We start from the raw sequence: 25684 nt of genomic DNA on the forward strand, positions 1-25684 counted from the left end.
TCTCTTTATATCTTGACAGGAGTATGGCGTCTGGGGAGTAATTTGGTTGGTGTGTTAGAACAGGCACTGACGTAGCAGATGAGGTTTCAGATGTGAGGTCTATTCCCTCACGGTCATAGAGATCTTGAGAAAGAGACTCTGAATCGGGGCTATGTGGAGATAGAGAGAAGGGATCAGGGGTCATTTTGGCTGGATGCGGAGAAGGATCTCCGTGTCACACCTATTAGCTGTTTTGTCAGTGGTCTCTGCTTATCCTGCATACTAGCATGGGTGGTTGCTATATCTAGGAATTCTATGACGAACGTTCTTTGCAATTAGGTGGAAATTTGGACTTCCTGCGGCCTCCTCTGGCCATTCACACAAAAAGAGAGTGGCAGGCAAATTGAAGGGTGAAGTTACAAGAAATTCTCGAAGCTGACACTATTGGTAGCTGAATATCATAGTGCGGAGCAACAAAGCTCTGTGACTACATGGCCACAGTAGGTAGCTGCATGGGTGCACCCAAAATAAGTGGCGTGCTGTCAGGTTGATCCCACCAGGTGTAGAATTTTCTGACGGATCTGCAGTTCTTCATTTGCTTTGTCTGGGAAGGAATACTGCCACTAATAGACAGGCAGAACTCTTCCTTTTATTTATAGCAGAATTTAATTTTAGCAACTAAACTGTTTACCACTGGGGGGAGACTGGAAGATGGGGAGAGCAGTAAGTAATGGGACAACCCCAGACTTCAGATGTTCCCACAGGTAATAGATTTTAGTCCGTGGGTGATGTCCTTAATGTAAGGATCTAGATGGAGATGGAGCTGTGCTCTGCAGCTTCAACTACTCAGGATATGTGGGCTCTCCTCTATATCTGTGTTTTAGGAGAGGGGGAGTGACTGTTAGCTTGTATGAGGCTGAGGAGGGGGGTGATTGTTAGCTTGTATGAGGCTGAGGAGGGGGGTGACTGCAGTATTGGGCTGCTTCTCTGAGCCCAGCTGTTATCTTCCCTGCTCTGACTGCACTCCCAGTGCTGACAGGCAGGAGCTGGTAGGGGAGGGGGAGGGAGCAGCCTGCAGAGTTGAAGCTGCTTCTGTTAACCCCCAGCCTTATGGCAGTAATGGAGGGCTCCCTCTGTCCTCTGATGCAGTCCTTTCCACTTATACAGGTTGGGGGGCTCCTCACAGGGTGTCTCCCGCACCGCTGCTGATGTTATGTGCAGTCAGAAATCACCTCTGTCTGCTGCAGCGTCTCCCTGCTAGCCACTCGGGTCTCAGGCAGCACTCGTGAGACCTCCTCTCACCACTGTATATATGTGGCGGAGCCCAGCAGCTAACTGTCCCAGGGTTGAGAATGGCCCCCTTCTCTGCCTTAGAAGCCCCCTGGACAGCACTCCCTACGGAGGCCCTCAGTTCAAACAGCTCCCTACTTCCTCAGCCCTTGTCACGCTGCTCCAGCAGTCTCTGCCCTCCTGGTGCTGCAGGCAGGCCTGGGACTCTCTCCCCTCCCCTCCGATGCTTTCTCCTCTTCACCCTCCAGCAGCTGTGCCTCCTTCTCTGCTTCCTCTCAGCGGGAGCTTGCTGTAATCGGCCGCTGGACCTGGCTGCGGACGGACCGCTGCCCTCACTTCCGGGCAGCTGTGCCCTGAACTCCAGCCCGGGGATGCACCTGGTAAGGAAGGCCGTGCTCCTGCACCTCCACTAAGAGACCCACAGGTGTTCAGGAAGGCAGAAATGCTCAAAAAGGCCTCCCCCACACTGGAGCTCCTGACATGGTGTCTGTTCCCCCTGCTGGCTAGGCCACGCCCCCCTTCTTCTGTATTTTGGACCAACTTATGGTTTGGGCTCACAAAAAACTGAACATAAATACTGTTGTGTTCATCCCTACTTGACACCCAGCAGACTCTATAAGATGATAGAACCCCCAACACCCAATGTCATAGGGGCCAGGCACCCAACGCTATAAACATAGAAAGCGTCCAGATAAATTCTATAAAATGTGGGGAATTTGGTACGGCTCATCAACCACAACCCAAACACATTCCAGCAATTGGTGGACCAAATGAGGTCCTCGACCCTCTCGGGTGCCATATAGTTCTTCACAGGTATGATGATTATATCCTGAATACAACGAAATACCCTCCAAGTACACTGTCCGATAGAATTGTAAGCTATCCGTATTCTTGAGCCGTCGCCCTCAGATTTGTCACGGAGAAAAAAACAATAATGATCTGCTGGCCGCCGGCTACAATAGTGGGGATAGGTAAGAACAACGGTCCCAGCTGTTAACGCCTTCACATGCCGCAATAAATGTAGATCACGGCATATAAAGGATTCACAGAGGGAACACACTCCCCCTGTGATGTCATCGGCCCTCTGTTATGTAATCAAAGAAGGCCGATGGGCATCCATGGCAACTGGATGTGAGCTTTACCCATTGAAAACAATGGGCAATACTCTGCGCTCCTCCGTTATGGCTAAGAGCCGTGGCGGAGGATCACTACTTCCCTGAAGTGATGCAAGGTGGGTTTAACACAAAAGCGCCTCACTTCTGTGGGGACATCACATGTGTGAAATTAGCAGTATGGTGCTGTTCAGGGAGCTTGGGGGATGCATTTTTTGTATTCGCCCGCTCTCATATTCCCGTGGTGTCTGCTGACGATTTGAAAATCTGGTTCTCTTCAGACCTCTGTGCACACAGTCACCTATAGAGGTCTACGGGGGGTGCATGAGCAATGGTTTGAGCAAAATCACATTTACAGACCGGACGTGGACCTCACCGGGGATCACCGCAGGAAGCGCATAACCTGGACTATTCTGATGTTTGGAGGTGACACTGTTTCTTTAAGCACCATTTGCATTTGTATCAGAGGTTATAGTCGATGGGGTCCATTCATCACCACTTGGGGGCGCCATGTGCAGATGTGGCAGCTCCGGTATCTTTGTTCTTCGGCTCCACGGATGGCGGCCCGGGGGGCAGATGTGGCTCTAGAAGGTCCTACTGATCCCCCCCTGTTTAGTACATAGAAAAGGCTGCAGGTCATCAGGGCTCCTCGCTCCGCACTCATCCAGGGGGGCAGATGTGGCTCTAGAGGGTCCTGATGACCCCGTCTAGTAGATATAAAGGGCTGCAGGCCATCAGGGCTCCTTGCTCTGCACTCATGCAGGGGGGCAGATGTGGCTCTAGAGGGTCCTGCTGACCCCGTCTAGTAGATATAAAGGGCTGCAGGTCATCAGGGCTCCTCGCTCCGCACACATCAAGGGGGGCAGATGTGGCTCTAGAGGGTCCTGATGACCCCGTCTAGTAGATATAAAGGGCTGCAGGCCATCAGGGCTCCTTGCTCTGCACTCATGCAGGGGGGCAGATGTGGCTCTAGAGGGTCCTGCTGACCCCGGCTAGTAGATATGAAGGACTGCAGGTCATCAGGGCTCCTCGCTTCGCACTCATCCAGAAGGAGGACAAGTTAAGCTTTCAGCTCCTTAGCATCTTTCCTGTACTTTCTCTATAGAACTGTATTATTAGTAAGCTCCTCCCCTTTCAGTCATATGACCTCAGACCATGTGACTTCCTGTCCTCAGACCTCCTAGGAGCCCCTCCATTCCAGCATCTACCCCGATGGAGGTACGGGAGGGTTGTGAGACCTTCTGCCATCCGCAGGCCTTATGATGGGCCCTCATGAAGGAGCCGGCGCCCCCTGGTGGATGATGGGAGTCGCTGCTGGAAGTTACCAGCTGTAACCCTTTCACTGCCTGAGAGGTGACATTTGCTCCTCACACCACAGGGGGGACAATTAGGAGTTTAAGGGTTAATCACTGTAACCCTGCACTGGCCACTGAGTCCTATAGGGGCTGTGAGGAAGGGGCCCACTGAGGGATCTCCGACAGACGGCAGCTCAGGGGCTTTCTGCAGTGACTGGAAGAAGGCGGCACGTTGTCATCTGTAGGTCGTTGTCAGTCTCCCACACAGGGAAGCGCCGTCTATGGAGAGCAGCGCCATTGTTTATTACATTCACTGCAAGTCAGAAGTTGTAGAAGAGGAGAAAAACCTGCGGAACGTCCGGAGCGAACGCAGAAATTGTAGGGAGCAACACGGAGGATCCGCCGGTGAGCGACATAACTCTATCCGCCATTTAGACCATAGAAGAAGTGTCTGATGTCACTGGGCACTATTATGTCACTACCGTCACCACTATCTGATGTCACCGGTCACTATTATGTCACTACTGTCACCACTATGTGATGTCACCGGTCACTATTCTGTCACTACTGTCACCACTATCTGATGTCACCGGTCACTATTCTGTCACTACTGTCACCACTATCTGATGTCACCGGTCACTATTATGTCACTATTCTGTCACCACTATCTGATGTCACCGGTCACTATTCTGTCACTACTGTCACCACTATCTGATGTCACCGGTCACTATTATGTCACTACTGTCACCACTATGTGATGTCACCGGTCACTATTATGTCACTACTGTCACCACTCTCTGATGTCACCGGTCACTATTCTGTCACTACTGTCACCACTATCTGATGTCACCAGTCACTATTCTGTTACTACTGTCACCACTATCTTATGTCACCTTTCACTACTGTCACCACTATCTGATGTCACCGGTCACTATTCTGTCACTACCGTCACCACTATCTGATGTCACCTGTCACTATTCTGTCACTACTATCACCACTATCTGATGTCACCTGTCACTATTCTGTCACTACTGTCACCACTATCTGATGTCACCAGTCACTATTCTGTTACTACTGTCACCACTATCTTATGTCACCTTTCACTACTGTCACCACTATCTGATGTCACCAGTCACTATTCTGTCACTACTGTCACCACTATCTGATGTCACCTTTCACTACTGTCACCACTATCTGATGTCACCAGTCACTATTCTGTCACTACTGTCACCACTATCTGATGTCACCGGTCACTATTATGTCACTACCGTCACCACTATCTGATGTCACCGGTCACTATTCTGTCACTACTGTCACCACTATCTGATGTCACCTGTCACTATTCTGTCACTACTGTCACCACTATCTGATGTCACCTGTCACTATTCTGTCACTACTGTCACCACTATGTGATGTCACCTGTCACTATTCTGTCACTACTGTCACCACTATCTGATGTCACCGGTCACTATTATGTCACTACCGTCACCACTATCTGATGTCACCGGTCACTATTCTGTCACTACCGTCACCACTATCTGATGTCACCGGTCACTATTATGTCACTACTGTCACCACTATCTGATGTCACCGGTCACTATTATGTCACTACTGTCACCACTATCTGATGTCACCGGTCACTATTCTGTCACTACTGTCACCACTATCTGATGTCACCGGTCACTATTATGTCACTACTGTCACCACTATCTGATGTCACCGGTCACTATTCTGTCACTACTGTCACCACTATCTGATGTCACCGGTCACTATTATGTCACTACTGTCACCACTATCTGATGTCACCGGTCACTATTCTGTCACTACTGTCACCACTATCTGATGTCACCGGTCACTATTATGTCACTACCGTCACCACTATCTGATGTCACCGGTCACTATTCTGTCACTACTGTCACCACTATCTGATGTCACCTGTCACTATTCTGTCACTATTCTGTCACCACTATCTGATGTCACCGGTCACTATTATGTCACTACCGTCACCACTATCTGATGTCACCGGTCACTATTCTGTCACTACCGTCACCACTATCTTATGGCACCTCTCTTTATTCTGTGGTGGATGTGTTATAATTCTTGGATTAACAGGAGGCACGGGTTGAGCTGAAGGACATTTGGCGGCTGTGGGTTGTCATTGGAGCTGCACTAGAGATACAGGGGGAGTCTTTAGGGTGGAAGGTGAATTGAAATGCACATGGGAGGGTTGATGAAAATGTGACATGACTATCCTGGTGTAGATTTATTGTCCTCGGGGATGACTTAGTGTAATCCTATAATCTTTTTGAACTGGCCAAGAACTGTTATTGCAGGAAGAAGTTCTGGGGGGCGCTATCATCCCCGGAGAGGTGTCACATTAGTCACCTGCAGGAAGGTTGAACAAATGACCATTTGTCCATCCGACCATCACATCCCACGGCCTGATGGTGAGGGGTTATAGGGAGACTGACTGCTGAATATTCGCTCCCATTACCTCCATGTCCGGTCCTGACCCGGAATATGCTTGATGAGCTAATGGTCAATTTTGTTGGAACCGTCAAACATTTGGACAATAAGAAGGGGTTAATATTTTGAGAGGGCAACCAGTGCTGAAATATGGTGTTTCACCTCAACTCTGCAGAACGAAGACTTTGAAGGCTCGCTGTTAGTTTTAGGTTTTCTGTATTTTTTCTCTTATTATTTTATAGCTTTTTGCCATTTTATTTTGGATGTTTTTGCTTTTTGTTAATACATTTCTTTTCTGAGCCTATAGCCTCGCTGGTACTATCCCTTCAGCTGTGAGTGTATTTGGGAGTCTTGCTCTATTTTCCTCCATACGTGGTGGCGGTGTGTGGACTACATTGAGGTGAAATTTATGCTCAATTAAGAACCGAAGTGGAAGGTGACCACAAGGTTAAGTGAGTAAATATAGACCCCTTGGAGTTCCACCCACTTCACATGCTGAGAAAGTACATACAGATTAGAGATGAGCGAACGTACTCGTCCGAGCTTGATACTCGTTCGAGTATTAGCGTGTTCGAGATGCTCGTTACTCGTAACGAGTACAACGCGATGTTCGGGTTACTTTCACTTTCATCTCTGAGAAGTTAGCGTGCTTTTCTGGCCAATAGAAAGACGGCATTACAACTTCCCCCTGCGACGTTCAAGCCCTATACCACCCCCCTGCAGTGATGGGCTGGCGAGATCAGGTGTCACCCGAGTATATAAATCGGCCCCTCCCGCGGCTCACCACAGATTTGTTCTAACATAGAGGAGGGAAAGTGCTGTCTTGGTGGAGCTGCTATAGGGAGAGTGTTAGGAGTATTTTAGGCTTCAAGAACCCCAACGGTCCTTCTTAGGGCCACATTAACCGTGTGTAGTACTGTGGAGGCTGCTTTTTGCAGTGTTGCACTTTTTTTGGGGGGGGGGGTATATCGGCCGTGCAGAGCATTGCGCCCTGCAGTAATACTCCAGGGCCAGAAGTGGTGGTTAGGCAGGGACAGAAGACATATTGAATTGATTGAATATAGGCAGTGGGCCTTTGCAAAAACATTTGGGGAAAAAAATCTATTTGGGTTGCCTGTGACTGTCCTCAGTGTTCTGGGTCTCTGCTGGGTGTAGTAGTCCTCCAAATTCATACGCAGCCAGCTAAGTGTTACAGCAGGCTTGCGCAAAATTATTTCCTGGCTCTGTCTGGGCTGTTAAATCACCGCTGTATTGCAGTCCACAGTGCAACACTCTGCAGTTCTTTGACATACTCCAGGGCCAGCAGTGGTGGTTAGGCAGGGACAGAAGACATATTGATTGAATATAGGCAGTGGGCCTTTGCAAAAACATTTGGGGAAAAAAATCTATTTGGGCTGCCTGTGACTGTCCTCAGTGTTCTGGGTCTCTGCTGGGTGTAGTAGTCCTCCAAATTCATACGCAGCCAGCTAAGTGTTACAGCAGGCTTGCGCAAAATTATTTCCTGGCGTTCCGTAAGCGAAGTCAGCCTCCAACCACAGGCCAATAAGCGGCACATTTAATTACAGCGTTCTGTTTCTGCATTACTGGTAATACAGCATGCTGAGGGGTAGGGGTAGGCCTAGAGGACGTGGACGCGGCCGAGGACGCGGAGGCCCAAGTCAGGGTGTGGGCACAGGCCGAGCTCCTGATCCAGGTGTATCGCAGCCGACTGCTGTGGGATTAGGAGAGAGGCACGTTTCTGGCGTCCCTACATTCATCGCACAATTAATGGGTCCACGCGGTAGACCTTTATTAGAAAATGAGCAGTGTGAGCAGGTCCTGTCGTGGATGGCAGAAAGTGCATCCAGCAATCTATCGTCCACCCACAGTTCTGCGCCGTCCACTGCTGCAACTCAGAATCCTCTGGCTGCTGCTCCTCCTTCCTCCCAGCCTCCTCACTCCATTACAATGACACATTCTGAGGAGTGGGCAGACTCCCAGGAACTGTTCTCGGGCCCCTGCTCAGATTGGGCAGCAGTGGTTCCTCTCCCACCAGAAGAGTTTATCGTGACTGATGGCCAACCGTTGGAAAGTTCCCGGGGTCCGGGGGATGAGGCTGGGGACTTCCGGCAACTGTCTCAAGACCTTTCAGTGGGTGAGGAGGACGATGACGATGAGACACAGTTGTCTATCAGTGAGGTAGTAGTAAGGGCAGTAAGTCCGAGGGAGGAGCGCACAGAGGATTCGGAGGAAGAGCAGCAGGACAATGAGGTGACTGACCCCACCTGGTTTGCTACGCCTACTGAGGACAGGTCTTCAGAGGGGGAGGCAAGGGCAGTAGCAGGGCAGGTTGCAAGAGGCAGTGCGGTGTCCAGGGGTAGAGGCAGGGCCAGACCGAATAATCCACCAACTGTTTCCCAAAGCGCCCCCTCACGCCATGCCACCCTGCAGAGGCCGAGGTGCTCAAAGGTCTGGCAGTTTTTCACTAAGAGTGCAGACGACCGACGAACAGTGGTGTGCAACCTTTGTCGTGCCAAGATCACCGGGGGAGCCACCACCACCAGCCTCACCACCACCAGCAAGCGCAGACATATGATGGCCAAGCACCCCACAAGGTGGGACAAAGGCCGTTCACCGCCTCCGGTTTGCACCGCTGCCTCTCCCCCTGTGCCCCAACCTGCCACTGAGATCCAACCCCCCGCTCAGGGCACAGGCACTACCGTCTCCTGGCCTGCACCCACACCCTCACGTCCGCTGTCCTCGGCCCCATCCACCAATGTCTGTAAGCGCACCGTTGGAGCGCAAGCGCAAGTACGCCGCCACGCACGCTCAAGCGTTAAACGTGCACGTAGCCAAATTTATCAGCCTGGAGATTCTGCCGTATAGGGTTGTGGAAACGGAGTCTTTCAAAAATATGATGGCGGCAGCGGCCCCGCGCTACTCAGTTCCCAGTCGCTACTACTTTTCCCAATGTGCTGTCCCAGCCCTGCACGACCACGTCTCCCGCAACATTGTCCGCGCCCTCACCAACGCGGTTACTGCCAAGGTCCGCTTAACAACGGACACGTGGACAAGCACAGGCGGGCAGGGCCACTATATCTCCCTGACGGCACATTGGGTGAATTTAGTGGAGGCTGGGACAGAGTCAGAGTCTGGGACCGCTCACGTCCTACCCACCCCCAGAATTGCGGGCCCCAGCTCGGTGCTGGTATCTGCGGCGGTGTATGCTTCCTCCACTAAACCACCCTCCTCCTCCTCCTCCTCCTCCTCCTCCAACGCAACCTCTGTCTCGCAATCAAGATGTGTCAGCAGCAGCACGTCGCCAGCAGTCGGTGTCGCGCGGCGTGGCAGCACAGCGGTGGGCAAGCGTCAGCAGGCCGTGCTGAAACTACTCAGCTTAGGAGAGAAGAGGCACACGGCCCACGAACTGCTGCAGGGTCTGACAGAGCAGACCGACCGCTGGCTTGCGCCGCTGAGCCTCCAACCGGGCATGGTCGTGTGTGACAACGGCCGTAACCTGGTGGCGGCTCTGCAGCTCGGCAGCCTCACGCACGTGCCATGCCTGGCCCACGTCTTTAATTTGGTGGTTCAGCGCTTTCTGAAAAGCTACCCACGCTTGACAGACCTGCTCGGAAAGGTGCGCCGGCTCTGCGCACATTTCCGCAAGTCCCACACGGACGCTGCCACCCTGCGCACCCTGCAACATCGGTTTAATCTGCCAGTGCACCGACTGCTGTGCGACGTGCCCACACGGTGGAACTCTACGCTCCACATGTTGGCCAGGCTCTATGAGCAGCGTAGAGCTATAGTGGAATACCAACTCCAACATGAGCAGCGCAGTGGGAGTCAGCCTCCTCAATTCTTTTCAGAAGAGTGGGCCTGGTTGGCAGACATCTGCCAGGTCCTTGGAAACTTTGAGGAGTCTACCCAGATGGTGAGCGGCGATGCTGCAATCATTAGCATCACCATTCCTCTGCTATGCCTCTTGAGAAGTTCCCTGCAATGCATAAAGGCAGACGCTTTGCGCTCGGAAACAGAGCCGGGGGAAGACAGTATGTCGCTGGATAGTCAGAGCACCCTCATGTCTATATCTCAGCGCGTTGAGGAGGAGGAGGAGCATGAGGAGGATGAGGAGGAGGGGGAAGAGACAGCTTGGCCCACTGTTGAGGGTACACATGCTGCTTGCCTGTCATCCTTTCAGCGTGTATGGCCTGAGGAGGAGGAGGAGGATCCTGAAAGTGATCTTCCTAGTGAGGACAGCCATGTGTTGCGTACAGGTACCCTGGCACACATGGCTGACTTCATGTTAGGATGCCTTTCTCGTGACCCTCGCGTTACACGCATTCTGGCCACTACGGATTACTGGGTGTACACACTGCTTGACCCACGGTATAAGGAGAACCTTTCCACTCTCATTCCCGAAGAGGAAAGGGGTTCGAGAGTGATGCTATACCACAGGACCCTGGCGGACAAACTGATGGTAAAATTCCCATCCGACAGCGCTAGTGGCCGAAGGCGCAGTTCCGAGGGCCAGGTAGCAGGGGAGGCGCGGAGATCAGGCAACATGTACAGCACAGGCAGGGGAACACTCTCTAAGGCCCTTGACAGCTTTATGGCTCCCCAGCAAGACTGTGTCACCGCTCCCCAGTCAAGGCTGAGTCGGCGGGAGCACTGTAAAAGGATGGTGAGGGAGTACGTAGCCGATCGCACGACCGTCCTCCGTGACGCCTCTGCCCCCTACAACTACTGGGTGTCGAAGCTGGACACGTGGCCTGAACTCGCACTGTATGCCCTGGAGGTGCTTGCTTGTCCTGCGGCTAGCGTCTTGTCAGAGAGGGTGTTTAGTGCGGCTGGGGGAATCATCACAGATAAGCGTAGCCGCTTGTCAACCGACAGTGCCGACAGGCTAACACTCATCAAGATGAACAAAGCCTGGATTTCCCCAGACTTCTCTTCTCCACCAGCGGACAGCAGCGATAGGTAAGCAATACGTAGGCTGCACCCGCGGATGGAAGCATCATTCTCTATCCCCATCAAAAACGGGGAACTTTTTGCTTCATCAATCTGTGTATAATATTCCTCCTCCTCCTCCTCCTGCTCCTCCTCCTGAAACCTCACATAATCACGCCGAACGGGCAATTTTTCTTAGGCCCACAAGGCTCAGTCATATAATTTTTGTAACAATTTTTATATGTTTCAATGCTCATTAAAGCGTTGAAACTTTCACCTGAACCAATTTTTATTTTAACTGGGCTACCTCCAGGCCTAGTTACCAATTAAGCCACATTAACCAAAGCGATTAATGGATTTCACCTGCCCTCTTGGTTGGGCATGGGCAATTTTTCTCAGGTACATTAGTACTGTTGGTACCCCAATTTTTGGGGGCCCTCGCCTACAGTGTAATCAAATGAATTTTTAGCCCACCTGCATTACAGCTGACGTTACATCAGCTGTGTTGGGCACTGCAATGGGATATATTTATGTACCGCCGGAGGGTTCCAGGGAGCCACCCATGCCGTGGGTCCACAGGGAGTTGTAACTGCATGTGTCCACTTCTAAAGAACCCCAGTCTGACTGGGGCATGCAGTGTGGGCCGAAGCCCACCTGCATTAAGCACGACATTACCTCAGCTGTGATGGGCAATGCAATGGGATATATTTATGTACCGCCGGTGGCTTCCTGGCACCCACCCATGCTGTCGGTCCACAGGGACTTCACAATAAGGAGTTGTACCTGCCTGTGTCTATGAATTAAAAACCCCGGTCAGGTTGGGGCATGCAGTGTGGGCCGAAGTCCACCTGCATTTAATCGGACGTTACCTCAGCTGTGATGGGCACTGCAATGGGATACGTTTATGTACAGCCGGTGGGTTCCAGGGAGCCACCCATGCTGTGGGTGCACACGGAATTCCCATTGCGGAGTTGTACCTGCCTGTGACTATTTATAAAAAACCGCGGTCTGACTGGGGCATGCAGACACCTTGACAGAAGGAATAGTGTGTGGCACATAGGTTCCCCATTGCTATGCCCACGTGTGCAGCTCCAGGTGGAGGTGGCACAGGATTGGATTTCTCATTGCTTCTGCACAGCATTGTGGACTATCGCCCCGCCCCTTTTAAAGAGGGTCGCTGCCTAGCCGTTCCAACCCTCTGCAGTGTGTGCCTGCTTTTCCTCTGGCAGACGCACTTATAAATAGACATGAGGGTGGCGTGGCATGAGGGCAGCTGAAGGCTGGGCAGGGACAGTTTGGTGTGCGCTGTGGACACTGGGTCGTGGGGGGGGGGGGTTGGGCAGCATGTAATCCAGGAGAAGTGGCAGCGGAGTGTCATGCAGGCAGTGATTGTGCTTTGTTGGAGGTATTGTGGTGCTTAGCTAAGGTATGCATTGCTAATGAGGGCTTTTCAGAAGTAAAAGTTGTTGGGAGGGGGGGGGCCCACTCTTGCCGCTATTGTGGCTTAATAGTGGGACCTGGGAACTTGAGATGCAGCCCAACATGTAGCCCCTCGCCTGCCCTATCCGTTGCTGTGTCGTTCCCATCACTTTCTTAAATTGCCCAGATTTTCACAAATGAAAACCTTAGCGAGCATCGGCGAAATACAAAAATGCTGGAGTCGCCCATTGACTTCAATGGGGTTCGTTACTCGAAACGAACCCTCGAGCATCGCGAAAAGTTTGTCCCGAGTAACGAACACCCGAGCATTTTGGTGCTCGCTCATCTCTAATACAGATGTATCAGAGTTTAACTTGACTTTTATCACATTATAATAACTTTCTGCTGTCATTTATTTACACTTTTTACGTGCTTTGCAATGGTTTAGTTGTGTTAAGAGTAGAGAACAATAGTTTTAATGGATTAAGGTAAGATTAATTGTCACAGTAAGGTCCATTTACACACGATTATCGCTCAAAATTTAAACTAACGAATTTGTGCGATAATCGTTACGTGTAAATTCAAAGCTATTCTGCACTATTTGTTCGTTTATCGCTGAGTTTCAGCCTGCATAAAAATGGTCATTAGTTCATTTGCTTTTCACTTCATTTAAATGGGGAGAGGTGATTGTTTGTTTGCCTTGCATAAACACAATGACTACTTGTTTACTCAGGAGCTGGACAATGGCTTATCTTCACACTAATTAAAATCCTGCAAGCCAGAAATTCCTCACATAAACACATGCCCACCTGAGCAAACAACATATATATATTTCATTAGTGGAGCAGGGGGCGCAGGCTGCGTGGTGGATTGAATGAGGGAGCGCGGTGCTCCTGACAGCTTTGTGGATGAGGGTAGGGAGTTTAAATTGAATTCTGTATTTGATAAGCAACCAGTGCAGTGACTGGCACAGGGCAGAGGCGTCCCTGTGGCACCTGGACAGGAAGATGAGCCTGGCTGCCGCATTCAGGATGGATTGGAGAGAAGAGCTGCAATAATCAAGCCAAGATTAGATGAGAGCAACAGTGAGCATTTTTAACGTGTCCACGGTAAAAAAAAAGGGTGGATTCTTGTGATGTTCTTGAGGTGTAGGTGCCATGTTCAGGCAAGAGATTGGATGTAGGGTCTAAAGGAGAGATTGGAGTACAATATAACCCCAAGACAGTGGGCGTGCTGTCAGCTATGGTGGTGCTGCACACTGAGATGAAGATGTCAGGATGAGTTCGGTTAGCAGAGGGCGTAAACACGAGTAAGTCACTTTTTAGGAGGTTCATTTTTAGGTTGAGTGAGGACATAGTATTAGAAACAGTAGACAGACAGGCGACGGAATTTTAAAGGAACGGTGCTCCTGATAGTTTGTCCAATAGGGCTGTGTAGATGGAGAAGAGGAAGGGGCCGAGGACCGAGCCCCGGGGGACCTCCAACAGCAAGGGGAAGAGGAGAGCAGATTGAGACAGCAAAGGAGCGATCAGATGGCTAGGAGGAGAACCAGGAGAGAGCAGTGTCCTTTAGTCCAATGTAGCGAGCATGTTGAGGAGGAGTTTATGGTCGACAGTGTGAAACACTGCAGAGAGATAGAGGAGGATCAGTAGGGATTAGTCACCCCTCACTTTGGCTGTTAGGAGGTCGTTTGACACTTTAGTCAGGTTTCTGTCGACGGCGGAAGCCGGACTGTAGGGGGTCAAGAAGAGAATTTTCTGATAGATAGCTTACAAGGTGGGAGTAAACAAGGCGTTCTAATATTTTGGAGATGAAGGGGAGGTTTGAGATGGGTTGGTAGTTGGCAGCATTGAGTTGAGGGTCGATTTCTTAAGCATTGGGAACATGTTTGAATGAAGAGAGGAAGATTCTAGAGGTCCGAGAGAGGTTGAATGTAGTTGTGAGGTGGGAGATGACGACTGAGGGGAGGGACCGGAGGAGGTGTGAGGGAAGAAAGTCGCCAGTGCAGGTGGTGGGGCAAACAGAGGAAAGCAATCTGGAGACTTCTTCCTCTGTCGTTGGTCACATGACTAGAAGTTGCTTTGGGACCCTCAGTATAGAGATACTCCCACAGTGCACCCATTAAAGGGGTTTTCTGGGACCATTTTCACTTTTCTGCATATATTACATTCTTACATCTCAGATACAAGAACTTTACAATATACTTCTTTTTGTTTACTTGTCGGGATCTCCGGGTTTGACAGCCAGTCGCCTGTTGCTTGATATTCACATCTGTAGCATTACTCAATCTTCTTTTGCACCAATCCGTGGAGTAGTGGAGCGTTAGGACCAGATGTAGCTGTGGTAATATGGTGCATGCACAAATCTACAAGCTTGCATTGAAATCTGGCATTCTCATTATGAGCCCATGATCTGCACGGATGTCACATCTTCTACTCTAGTCAAATAACGCAAGTCCTATTCTGACCCACACAAGATGGCCAGTGATTGGTTGGGGTGTGGAGTTGGGTGTATACATCGACAGCAGTGAAGTCAAGCAATAAGTCATGGCTGTAATAGATAGGGTGGAGTGGTAGTAGTGGGGGGCGGGCTGAAAGCATGAAAACTTACAATGTGGGCGTATGGCGAATATTGAGGTAGTGGTGGTATTTTAATGGATGTGGTTGAGTGGTTAGTGCTGTTGCCTTGCTGTGCTGTGGTCATAGATTCAAATCTGACCACAGACAACAGCTGTATAGAGCTTAAATGTTCTTTTTGTGTTTCTTGTTCTCCTACTGTGGAGGCAAAATTGGTGAACTTGCTTTTTCCTCCCATTGACTTTAATGGGAATAGAGGATCGGGTCATTCAGATTACAGATTATTTGGGGGAAATGAGACCGATCACTCCACATCCGATTATTCCAACAATCTCATCACTAATCGTGGGATGCCATCTGGATGTCATGGCAGCCTGGGGGTTCTGAAGATCAAGGCTTCCATGAGCCATTGTCTACCAAGATGTGTCTCTCAGAATACAGTATAGCATGGTATAGTATCTTATACTGTCCTGTATATCACACTATAGTATTCCAGTATAGTTTACAAGCAAAAAAAAATGATCACAAGTTCAAATCTTGTATAGGGTCTAAAAAAAAGTAAAAATAAGTAAAATGAAGAAACCTGTGAAGCTACTTCATCCAATTAGCAACCTGACGTAAAAACGCTAACACATCTGACTACAGTTGAAGTTTAATAGAGACCAGGTTGGGTTCCGGGTCATTCAGCCTCAAACAATATTCACCGAATTTCTCATCTTACACATATCTGTCAGTCTCGGGGCATTCGTGCCATGCTGCTTTCTCTGGATGTATACAAGGTCTTTGCCACCCTGAATTGGCCATTTCTGTTCTCGGTGCTCAACTACTGGAAGTTCCCTACTGATTTCTTGCATGGCTAAAAGTATTATATGCATCCCCTAAAGCTTTTACCCGCTACAAGGGCTTTGGTTCAGATACCATAACAATTCACCGAGGCACTCAGTAGGGATGCCCTCTATCCCCTCTGTTCTTCATTTTAGCTATAGAACCCCTTGCAATCAGAATTCGCAATGACCCAGATATTAAAGTCATTAAGATTGCAATGGTTGATCACAAGATCTGTATGTTCTCGGACGATATTCTAATGATGGTATTCTCTCCCCCCACCACAATCCCTAAATTATTGGCGGACCTGTCCAGGTTCGGGTCTATCTCTGGACCGGCAATCAATAACACAAAATCTAAAGTGTTTAATCTCACCCTACTCCAAAATCTAGTCTCCCAGCTTCAAACAAAATTACCCCTTTTAAAAGATTTTAGGGTCACTGGACCTGGGCATAAGACTAACTAATTCTTATTCATCATTATATACTCCGAATTATATCCCTCTCCTCTGTAAGCTTAGGCTACTCCTAGAAAGCTGGAACTGCTACCATATCTCATGGATAGGAGGAGTACAATCCCTGAAGATGACACTCCTTCCTAAACTCCTACATTCCTTTAGAACCCTTCCAATTTATGTGCCGGGGCACATTTTGAAAATATTCCAACAAATAGCCTTTCACTTTTACTTAGAAGAACTCTATTCCTAGAGTCCCGCGTTCTACCTTATATAAGTATAGACTGCAAGGAGGATTGGATGTACCAAACTTATTAAAGTATTATCAGTCAGCACAAATAGGCCACTACTAATAATGCCCCACTCTGGCTGTCCTTAGAGGCAACCGAAGTCTACCCACTTACTATAGATTCATTATGATGGACCCCACCAATACATAGACCCACTATCACCAACCCTATCACAAAACACTCCCTTACGATCTTGGACTCCATTAAATACTTTGGAAACCTAATCTCTCCCCATTTACCACTCCTGCCATTTCTATAAAACCCATTATTCTCTCCAGGCAATGATTTGCCTCAATCGTTTAAAGCAAAGACAGATAATGGTCTCTAAAATATATCACTTATTTTCACTGGGGGGTGTTACCTCATTTCCCACCTTCCAGAGAAAGTATAATCTGCCATCCTCTGAAATAGTCAGATACCTACAATTAAAGCACTTTATATACTATTACCTTAAAAATACAAAATCCCCTTTGACTTTAACCCCCTTTTAAATCCTATTGCCTTAGGACCTTATCTCACAGATATACTCTAGACTTGTCCATTCGTCATATCATGCACAATTAACATATGTATCATGCTGGGAAAAAGATATAGGTAGTACCCTCTCAGGTGAAGATTGGTCCTGGATCTGGAGATCCACTACTAAAAGTGCCCGTAACATGCTAATGCTAGAAATATAATTTAAAGTTTTATTACGTTGGTACTTGGTTCCCACCCGAATAGCTCATGCAGTGCCAGGCTACTCTCCAAACTGCTATCAAGGTAGTTCATCCCCGATTGACACACTACTCATTAATATACTCAGTAACCAACTGCAATATATGTAAGAATCCCTGGGAGGCTTTACTGAATGATCAGACTGAGAACATCCCCTCAGGCTCTAGGAAACTAATATCCTTTTTTTCCTAGTTACAAAACAAATCGCCCAATCGTGGAAAAAGGTTTCCTGGATTTTTCGGCAGTGAAAAGTTGAATAGGCTGTTATTTAATTAATGAAAAATAAATATCAACAGTCGAAGATGGACATGAAGGTTTTTCAGAAAATTTGGACCCTATACATAAACTATACCCTCCCTTCCCAAAATAGCGGTACCCAAACACTGTATAAGTTACTAGTTAAAAACACAACTACCTAGCCCTGTACTCTTCTTCCAGGCACTGACACCATGAAATAGGACCCCCTTTCTCCCACAATCCTGATTTCCCTCCCTCCCTTCCTCTTCATCCTTAGGTTGCATTCCCACGAACGTATATCGGCTCGGTTTTCACGCCGAGCCGATATACGTCCTCCTCATGTGCAGGGGGGGGAAGGATGGAAGAGCCAGGAGCAGGAACTAAGCGCCCGTCCCCTCTCTGCCTCTCTGCACTATTTGCAATGGGGAGAGGCGGGGCGGGACTAATTCTTAAAACTTAGCCCCGCCCCTGCCCCGCCTCTCCCCATTGCAAATAGTGCAGAGGGGCGGAGAGGAGGCAGAGAGGGGACTGGAGCTCAGTTCCTGCTCCTGGCTCTTCCAGCCCCCCCCCCCCCCCCCCCACTGCACACGAGGACAACGTATATCGGCTCGGCGTGAAAACCGAGCCGATATACGTTTGTGGGAATGCAGCCTTAAGCAGGTTGGCCCTGGGTATGCCATTATTGAATTAGCAATCTCCTGGATGAAGATGTTTATACGTAATATGATAGTTCTCATCATTCGGAAGAACATCCATGGAATCTTCATTTAACTAATTTGGTATATTGTTTGAGTATACTACAATTACATTATGTTATATTAGGCATATACCTCCTCCTTAAAAATTTCAAAATTGTTGCAAAAAAAAATGAACCTGGTTTTCCCATTCATTGTAAAATCATCACATTATTAATCCCACACAGTTAACGCAGTCTAAAAAAAGAAAAAAAAATGCAATCCCAGATTCTAGACAAAAATAGCATAAAAAGCTATCAAAAAGTTGTAGTTAGCCCAAAATGGTACCAATAAAAACTACAGGTCAGCTTGCAAAAAATGAGCCCTCACACAGCTGCATCAAAGGACAAATAACTAACATAGGAGGGGCAAAAGATAGTACCAAGGAGCAATTTTTAAAGTACATTTAATTTTTCTAAGGAGTACAACATAAAAGAAAAACAACAAATTGTCTATCACCGTAATCCTACTGAGCTGCAGAATAAAGATAACGTCATTATTACTGAAATGTGAATGTCATAAACAAAAGAAAAAAATCTAATTGGTGTGACTGTGTTGTTTTTTTTTTATTTGCCAAGCCTAGAAATTGTTAAAAGTTTTTCACTATATTATATGGTACTTTTTAAATATCCAACTCGTTCTACAAAAAACAAGCCCTCATGTAGATTAATCTGAAAGTAGAGAGGGAAAAATTAAAATGAAAAAAAAAAAAAAAAAAGCAGCAGCCGGAGGGGGTTAATATCTCCTCAAATGCCCTCCCCCCTATTCTCTTTAGCAAATATATTGTATAAATGGCAATCTGTGTGAATTTTATATTGTCTCATCTTCTCTCCATTCAGGTCTCTGCAATACAAGATTCTCCGATATCTTTTATGTAAGATATTTTTACTAATAGACCCATTCAGGATGGAGGAGGACGGAAACAAGATGGCGGAGAGTATATTAAATCTCACCCTAGAGATACTCTTCCAGCTTACTGGGGAGGTGAGAGATTCTGATGATATCACATTACATCATTCTTATCTATGGTAATAACAGATGATGTCACTGGAGAGGGGAGAGATTCTGGTGATGTCACATCACATCATTCTTATCTATGGTAATAACAGATGATGTCACTGGAGAGGTGATGGACTCTGGAAATGTCTGTAGTGATATTTATTACTGTCCCCCCATATATAGGATTACACAGTAGTGAAGAAGACCTCTAGTGATTACCACCGGTCCCCTGTCTGTGATGGATGGGGAAGACCCCTGAGCCCAATCACGGGGCCCCCACCTCACCTCCTCATACATGAGGACATCAATGTACAGAAGATTCTAGAAGTCATCAACAAGATGAATGAGCTGCTGACTGGAGAGGTGACGCTGCAGGGAATGCTGGGACATTATGCAGTAACAGCACTGGAGGCTTCTGGGTGATGACTGTATATTGTGTTGTCAGGTTCCCATAAGGTGTCAGGATGTCGCTGTCTATTTCTCCATGGAGGAGTGGGAGTATTTAGAAGGAAACAAGAATCTGTACAAGGATGTCATGATGGAGAACCACCGGCCGCTCACATCACCAGGTAATAGACATGTAATTCGGTGAACTCTATCTGGCAAGGAAGCTGGCCATGTGCCCGGGACACTGCTGGGTAGGAGAGCAATTGTTGATTAGAGTCCTCGTATAATCAAAATGCCTACATATTACCAATACACATTTACTAATCAGAAAGAGGACAGTATAGAGGACATGATAGCTTCCCTTTAAGGCCTTAGTCAGACGGGCGTTTTTTCGCCGATTTGCGGATCGCATGATGGATGCGCATCCGCAAATCGCGTGACCGGTGCCCGAAAATCGCCCGAAAATCTGCTCCTAGCCGCGTTTCATTAGAAACGGGCCGGAGCTGTCCAGCGCATTGCATTCAATGGAGCCGGCAATACAGCCCGCTCCATTGAAAGCAATGCGCTGCGGGCGAGTGTGGGATGAATTGTCGGGAAGGGCTTAAATATATAAGCCCTTCCCTGCAATTCATCCAGAAAAGTGTTAAAATAAAAAATATATATATACTTACCTGCTCCTGGCAGCCGGAGTTCCGCGCGGCCGGCCTGCAGTGGGTGTGAAGGGGGTGTGAGTCAGACCTGCCCCCTGATTGGCTCAGCGCTGAGCCAATCAGGGGGCAGGTTATGACTCACACCCCCTTCACACCCACTGCAGGCCGGCCGCAAGGAACTCCGTCTGCCGGGACCAGGTGAGTATATATATATTTTTTATTTTAACACTTTTCTGGATGAATTGCAGGGAAGGGCTTATATATTTAAGCCCTTCCTGACAATTCATCCCGCGCACGCCGGCAGCCCATTGCTTTCAATGGAGTCGGCTGTATTGCCGGCTCCATTGAATTCAATGGGCAAACATCGTTCTTCTTTGCCACAGCTGTTACAGCTGTGGCAGAGAAGAATGATTTGTCTAGTATATGCTCTCAATGGGGTCGGCGCTGCTGCCGCCGGCCCCATTGAGCGCATATAGAGAAGAGAACAGGAATCGCAGATCGCAGATAGGTGCGATCTGCGATTTCTGTTCTATAATTTATCGGACGAGCACATAAAAAGCGCTCATGTGTCCGATACCATTGCAAAGCAATGGTTTTATAAAATCACCGGACGCATGCGCATGCGCAAATCGCGGCAAAAAACGCCCGTCTGACTAAGGCCTAAGGGTTATATTGTTCAAAAATAGTAATGTTAGTTTTATTCTTGGCAGATGGCGGTATCGGGAGCTCAGAGGGACATCTGATATCTGCCGATTGTAAAGCAGAGGATTGTAGCGTCACACAAGATACATATGAAGAACTTGCCAATATCCCAGATATCCGCTTAGACCTTTACAGCAAAGATCCATCATCTGATCCTCTCATACAGGTCTCATCTTCTGATTCATCACAGGCTGATAAGCAGAAGAAAAATCACAGAATGGGAGAACATCAAGGAGCTCACTCAGACGAGAAGACATTTTTTTGTTCATTATGTGGAAAATGCTTTACAATGAAATCAACTTTTGTCCAGCATCAGGGAACTCATTTAGGGGAGAAGCCATATTCCTGTTTAGAATGTGGGAAATGTTTTAGAAAGAAAGCCGTTTTTGTCGCACATCTGAGAATTCACACAAGGAAGAAGACCTTCTCCTGTACATTATGTGGAAAATGTTTTACAGTGAAATCAGCCTTTGTTCAGCATCAGGGAGCTGACATAGCAGAGAAGCCGTTTTCATGTACCGAATGTGGGAAACAGTTTAGCTTAAAAAAAAGTCTTTATACTCATCAGAGAATTCACATAGGGGAGAAGCCAGTTTCCTGTACAGTGTGTGGAAAATGTTTTACATATAAATCAACACTTATTGTGCATCAGAGAACTCACACAGGAGAGAAGCCGTTTTCATGTTCAGAATGTGGGAGATGTTTTACCCTGTTAACAAATCTTGTTAGACATGAAAAAACTCACACAGGAGAGAAGCCATTTTCCTGTACAGTATGTGGAAAATGTTTTACACATAAATCAACACTTATTGCACATAAGAGAACTCACACAGGAGAGAAGCCATTTTCATGTTATGAATGTGGGAAATGTTTTGTCCAGAAAGCAGCTCTTGTTACACATCTGAAAAGTCACACAGGGGAGAAGCCATTTTCATGCTCAGAATGTGGAAAATGTTTTACCCTGTTACCAAATCTTGTTAGACATCAAATAACTCACACGGTGGAGAAACCATTCTCCTGTACAATATGTGGGAAATGTTTTAAAGTGAAATCAGCTTTTGTTCAGCATCAGAGAATTCATACAGGGGAGAAGCTATTTTCGTGTTCAGTATGTGGGAAATGTTTTACAGTAAACTCAGCTTTTGTTCAGCATCAGAGAAGTCACACAGGAGAGAAGCCATTTTCTTGTTCGGTATGTGGGAAATGTTTTACAGCTAAATCAGCTCTTGTTAGACATCAGAGAAGTCACACAGGAGAAAAGCCATTTTCCTGTTCAGAATGTGGGAAATGTTTTACCCTGTTAGCAAATCTTGTTAGACATCGGAGAATTCATACAGAAGAGAAGCCATTTTCCTGTACAGTATGTGGGAAATGTTTTAAAGTGAATTCAGCTCTTGTAATACATCGAAGAATTCACACAGGGGAGAAGGCATTTTCATGTTCAAAGTGTGGGAAGTGTTTTATCCAGACAGCATCTCTTGCTAAACATCAAAAAACTCACACAGTGTAGAAGCCATTTTTTTAAACCTGTTTTGACAAACCCTAAAATAGACATCTGTTATCCAGAAAGAAATGGAATCCAGATAACACACCTTTTATATCACCTGTGTACATAGAATATTTCACACTGATACATATAACTGCGTCAGGAAACTTGTTACTAATCGTTAATAAACGTTTACCTATACAACTCTCATGTTTGTATTTGGGCCGATCTTTCTTCTTTCTTTTAGATGATATTTTCTTAGAACTGATGGAGATGAGGGAGAGCTGGTATCCATTATCTTTATAAGTAATGATGTGTGTAAAGAAGGAGGAGCCTGTGTGGTGTAATCTGCTTGTAAAGGGCACCGGGGCAATAAGGTGCAGTCTGTGCATAGAGTAGGGTGATGGGGGTCTCTTAGGTGCAGTCTGTATGTGGAGAAAAGGGATGAGGGGCATGTGGGGTATATCTTTCCATGATAAGAAAGGGAGGAGATGAAGGGCCCTTGGTTTGCATCCTGCTCACGGGATGGGGGCCTATGAGGGGTGAAGTTTGCCTGGTTAAAAGGATGGGGGCCATGAGGTGCAGCCTGTGTGTGGAGGAGGGTGATGGGGCCTTGGGGTGCAGACTGAGTGTATAGGAAGAGAAGTGTGAGATCCGTGAGGTGGAGTCATTATGAAAGTATGGGTGTCCATGGGGTGGGTGCAGCCAGTGTGTAAAGGGAAGTGGGGGCACCATGTTGATTGCAGGGGAAGCCTGTGTTAAAATATATGTTTTTCAGCCTATATTTGTTCCCTAATTTTATCAATACTTCTATTTTGTAATACTGATATGAAGAATATTTTGTGCAAACTGTCCTTGAAGACTTTGGCGTTTGGCAGAGGTCCCAGAAGTCGTCACTGGGATGATGAGATGCTTGTTTTGAATGTTTTTCTCTTCGCCAGTTAACCCAAATTTATATTTAGGTGTAAACAGGACAGCGCCTATGAATAAATTAGGCAACAGAATAATACAAAAATGGAGTTGTAACCCCCAAAACGTATTGCATGCTATCCTTCCTTGTGTTTGTTTGAGCATCATCTGAATAAAGGACCTCTTGTGAGTTTGGTTGTACACCTCTGGCATCGTCATTTGGGTGAGGGGATGGGGGGGTCAGTTTTTTGTTGTTTTTTTTATGAGATTCCTCCCCGAAGTAAGTATCTTTCTAAAGTTCTTAGTGAAACCTTATCGCTGATAGACCCTGAGTGCAGGATTTTTTAAATTAATTCACTGCTTTTTATAACACCAAGCTCTTTTCTGGATTTCAGAGATTCCTTGAGGCTCTTCCAAGGGTGGATATTTCCTGATTGTCCCTTAGGCCTACAGGGATTGGAGGTGTGACAGCTGGTACTGCCTCTGGGTCCAGGTGTTCACACCAGACTTCATAATTATTCTGTTGCTTAATTGATCCAGAAGCACTGTCCTATTTATATCTTTCTTGCTCTTATAGGATTTGGTACATTTTTTTGGACACAGCGAATCGGATATAGATTTCCTCAAGAGAGAATGGCAAACCCTTCTGAAGAGGATGATTGCATCCTTTATTAATGATAGAAAGAACTAATTTTATATAGGCATTCCATCTATACCTCCTTGTTTTGATGATGACTGGTCATGGGGGAATGCTCTTATGGAACACATTAAGACACATGGGATCCTAAAATATAAATTGAAAGAGTGTGGTGATGACTCTATGGAGAAACATCATGGACTCGCTTTTTTTTCAGTACTTATGGGGTGAGCCAGATCGCCCCGAGAAGTTTAAGCATCCCAAACAGAACCGTCTTTTCAGATGATAAGGTTTTCTCTAAAGAATGGATATTAATGTTGAAAACCTTTACCATAAGGTGGCTAAAATTATTGAAAAACATAAGAATTTTAAGTAAGTCCCTCCTGATTTAGTTTTACAAAATAGTTCCGATGACATTAATTTTATCTTGGGCTTTACGAATGCAATTGAGACGAATATTTTGTTTTGGAAAATTTGGAAAGTTTAAAAAATGTGATTTCAGGGATTTTGATAAAAATGAGATCTTTCCCTAGAAATATTGAAATAAAGATAGAACTTCTTTACCCTCTGTTCCCCTTACACTTAAAGATTACAAAACACATTCTGCTTCTTCATGGTCTGGTAAAACAAAAATCTTTCCCCTCCTAAACCTTTGGACATCTACAATTTCACCTACCACCAGTCTACTTCCGTCCAATTCCCTTAAGTCGATACCCGGTTCTACAGAAATTTAATTTCCTGGTTACTTGGGCCATGCACCCCAAGCTCCCTCATTGTGACTCAACCGGGAATCCATCTACTATACACCACTGGCACATGCTCCTATTTCTGTCGGCAGGGTCAATCTGGATCATCCCTCACTGCCACTCCTTCCTCTCCTTTTCCTACCTCCTTAGAAAAGATCCACCTCTGCCAACCTACTGATTTTTTTTTTTTTATTTAACACGAGACAGTTGCTTTTTACCAATTCCTCCCAAAGATTCCCAGTTACTCTCCATATTGCCTAAACACCATCAACCAACACCCTTATTTATCATCCCTCATTTTCCAGTACACCCCCCAAGCTCATTCCTTCTCTACTGGTGGTCAGATCCAAGATCACCCAATATTACCCACTTCTTACTCACATTCCCAAATCCGGCAAAAGAGTAAATCAAGGAGAAAAGGGAAAAGAGTTGGAAAATGTGTCTACAAAAAACCTAGACTCCTGACAATGAAGATGAAAACCATGTCCAGTGATCATTAAAGACATCAATGGATTGAGAGAAGGTTTCTGGATTGCTGCTGAATACTTATCGTTTTTGCCTTATTGTCTTTGGAGCTTGGATCCAGCTCTGCATTCAGCTTGCAACGGCGGGTTGGTTTTTAACCACCATTTAGGGGGTAAGTGCTGCAACCACCTTTGTCACGAAGATGAAAACTTTGACATAACCCGTGCATCAGGCATCTTCAACATTTCTAAATGTAATTTAACAAGTAAGGAAAAATTATTCAAAAAGGGCCTTTCCTTTAGTCCCACTTGAACTCCTGATCTGTTTAGATTGTTGGTGGATCCACAAAAAATTAGTTAGGAAGCTTACTTTGAGTCATC

General features: G+C 46.9%; 1 protein-coding gene across 1 annotated transcript; it reads left to right on the forward strand.

Annotated features, from left to right (window-relative positions):
• Positions 1-3940: 3940 nt before the first annotated feature.
• Positions 3941-23617, forward strand: LOC136629004 (oocyte zinc finger protein XlCOF6-like). Its single transcript, XM_066605106.1, has 5 exons — positions 3941-4081; positions 19163-19307; positions 19506-19685; positions 19768-19891; positions 21070-23617. The coding sequence occupies exons 2-5, from the start codon at positions 19230-19232 to the stop codon at positions 22569-22571; spliced, it is 1884 nt and encodes a 627-aa protein (XP_066461203.1). The 5' UTR covers positions 3941-4081; positions 19163-19229; the 3' UTR covers positions 22572-23617.
• Positions 23618-25684: the final 2067 nt, after the last annotated feature.

Source organism: Eleutherodactylus coqui, chromosome 5, assembly GCF_035609145.1.
Source record: "Eleutherodactylus coqui strain aEleCoq1 chromosome 5, aEleCoq1.hap1, whole genome shotgun sequence".
NCBI classification, from domain to species: domain Eukaryota; kingdom Metazoa; phylum Chordata; class Amphibia; order Anura; family Eleutherodactylidae; genus Eleutherodactylus; species Eleutherodactylus coqui.

Excerpts from the sequence above, each read along its gene's own strand:
- LOC136629004 (XM_066605106.1), top strand. The coding sequence starts at position 19,230 with ATGGAGGAGGACGGAAACAAGATGGCGGAGAGTATATTAAATCTCACC. Across the intron at positions 19,686-19,767 it reads ATGAGCTGCTGACTGGAGAG|GTTCCCATAAGGTGTCAGGA; the intron begins GTGACGCTGCAG and ends TTGTGTTGTCAG. Across the intron at positions 19,892-21,069 it reads CCGGCCGCTCACATCACCAG|ATGGCGGTATCGGGAGCTCA; the intron begins GTAATAGACATG and ends TATTCTTGGCAG.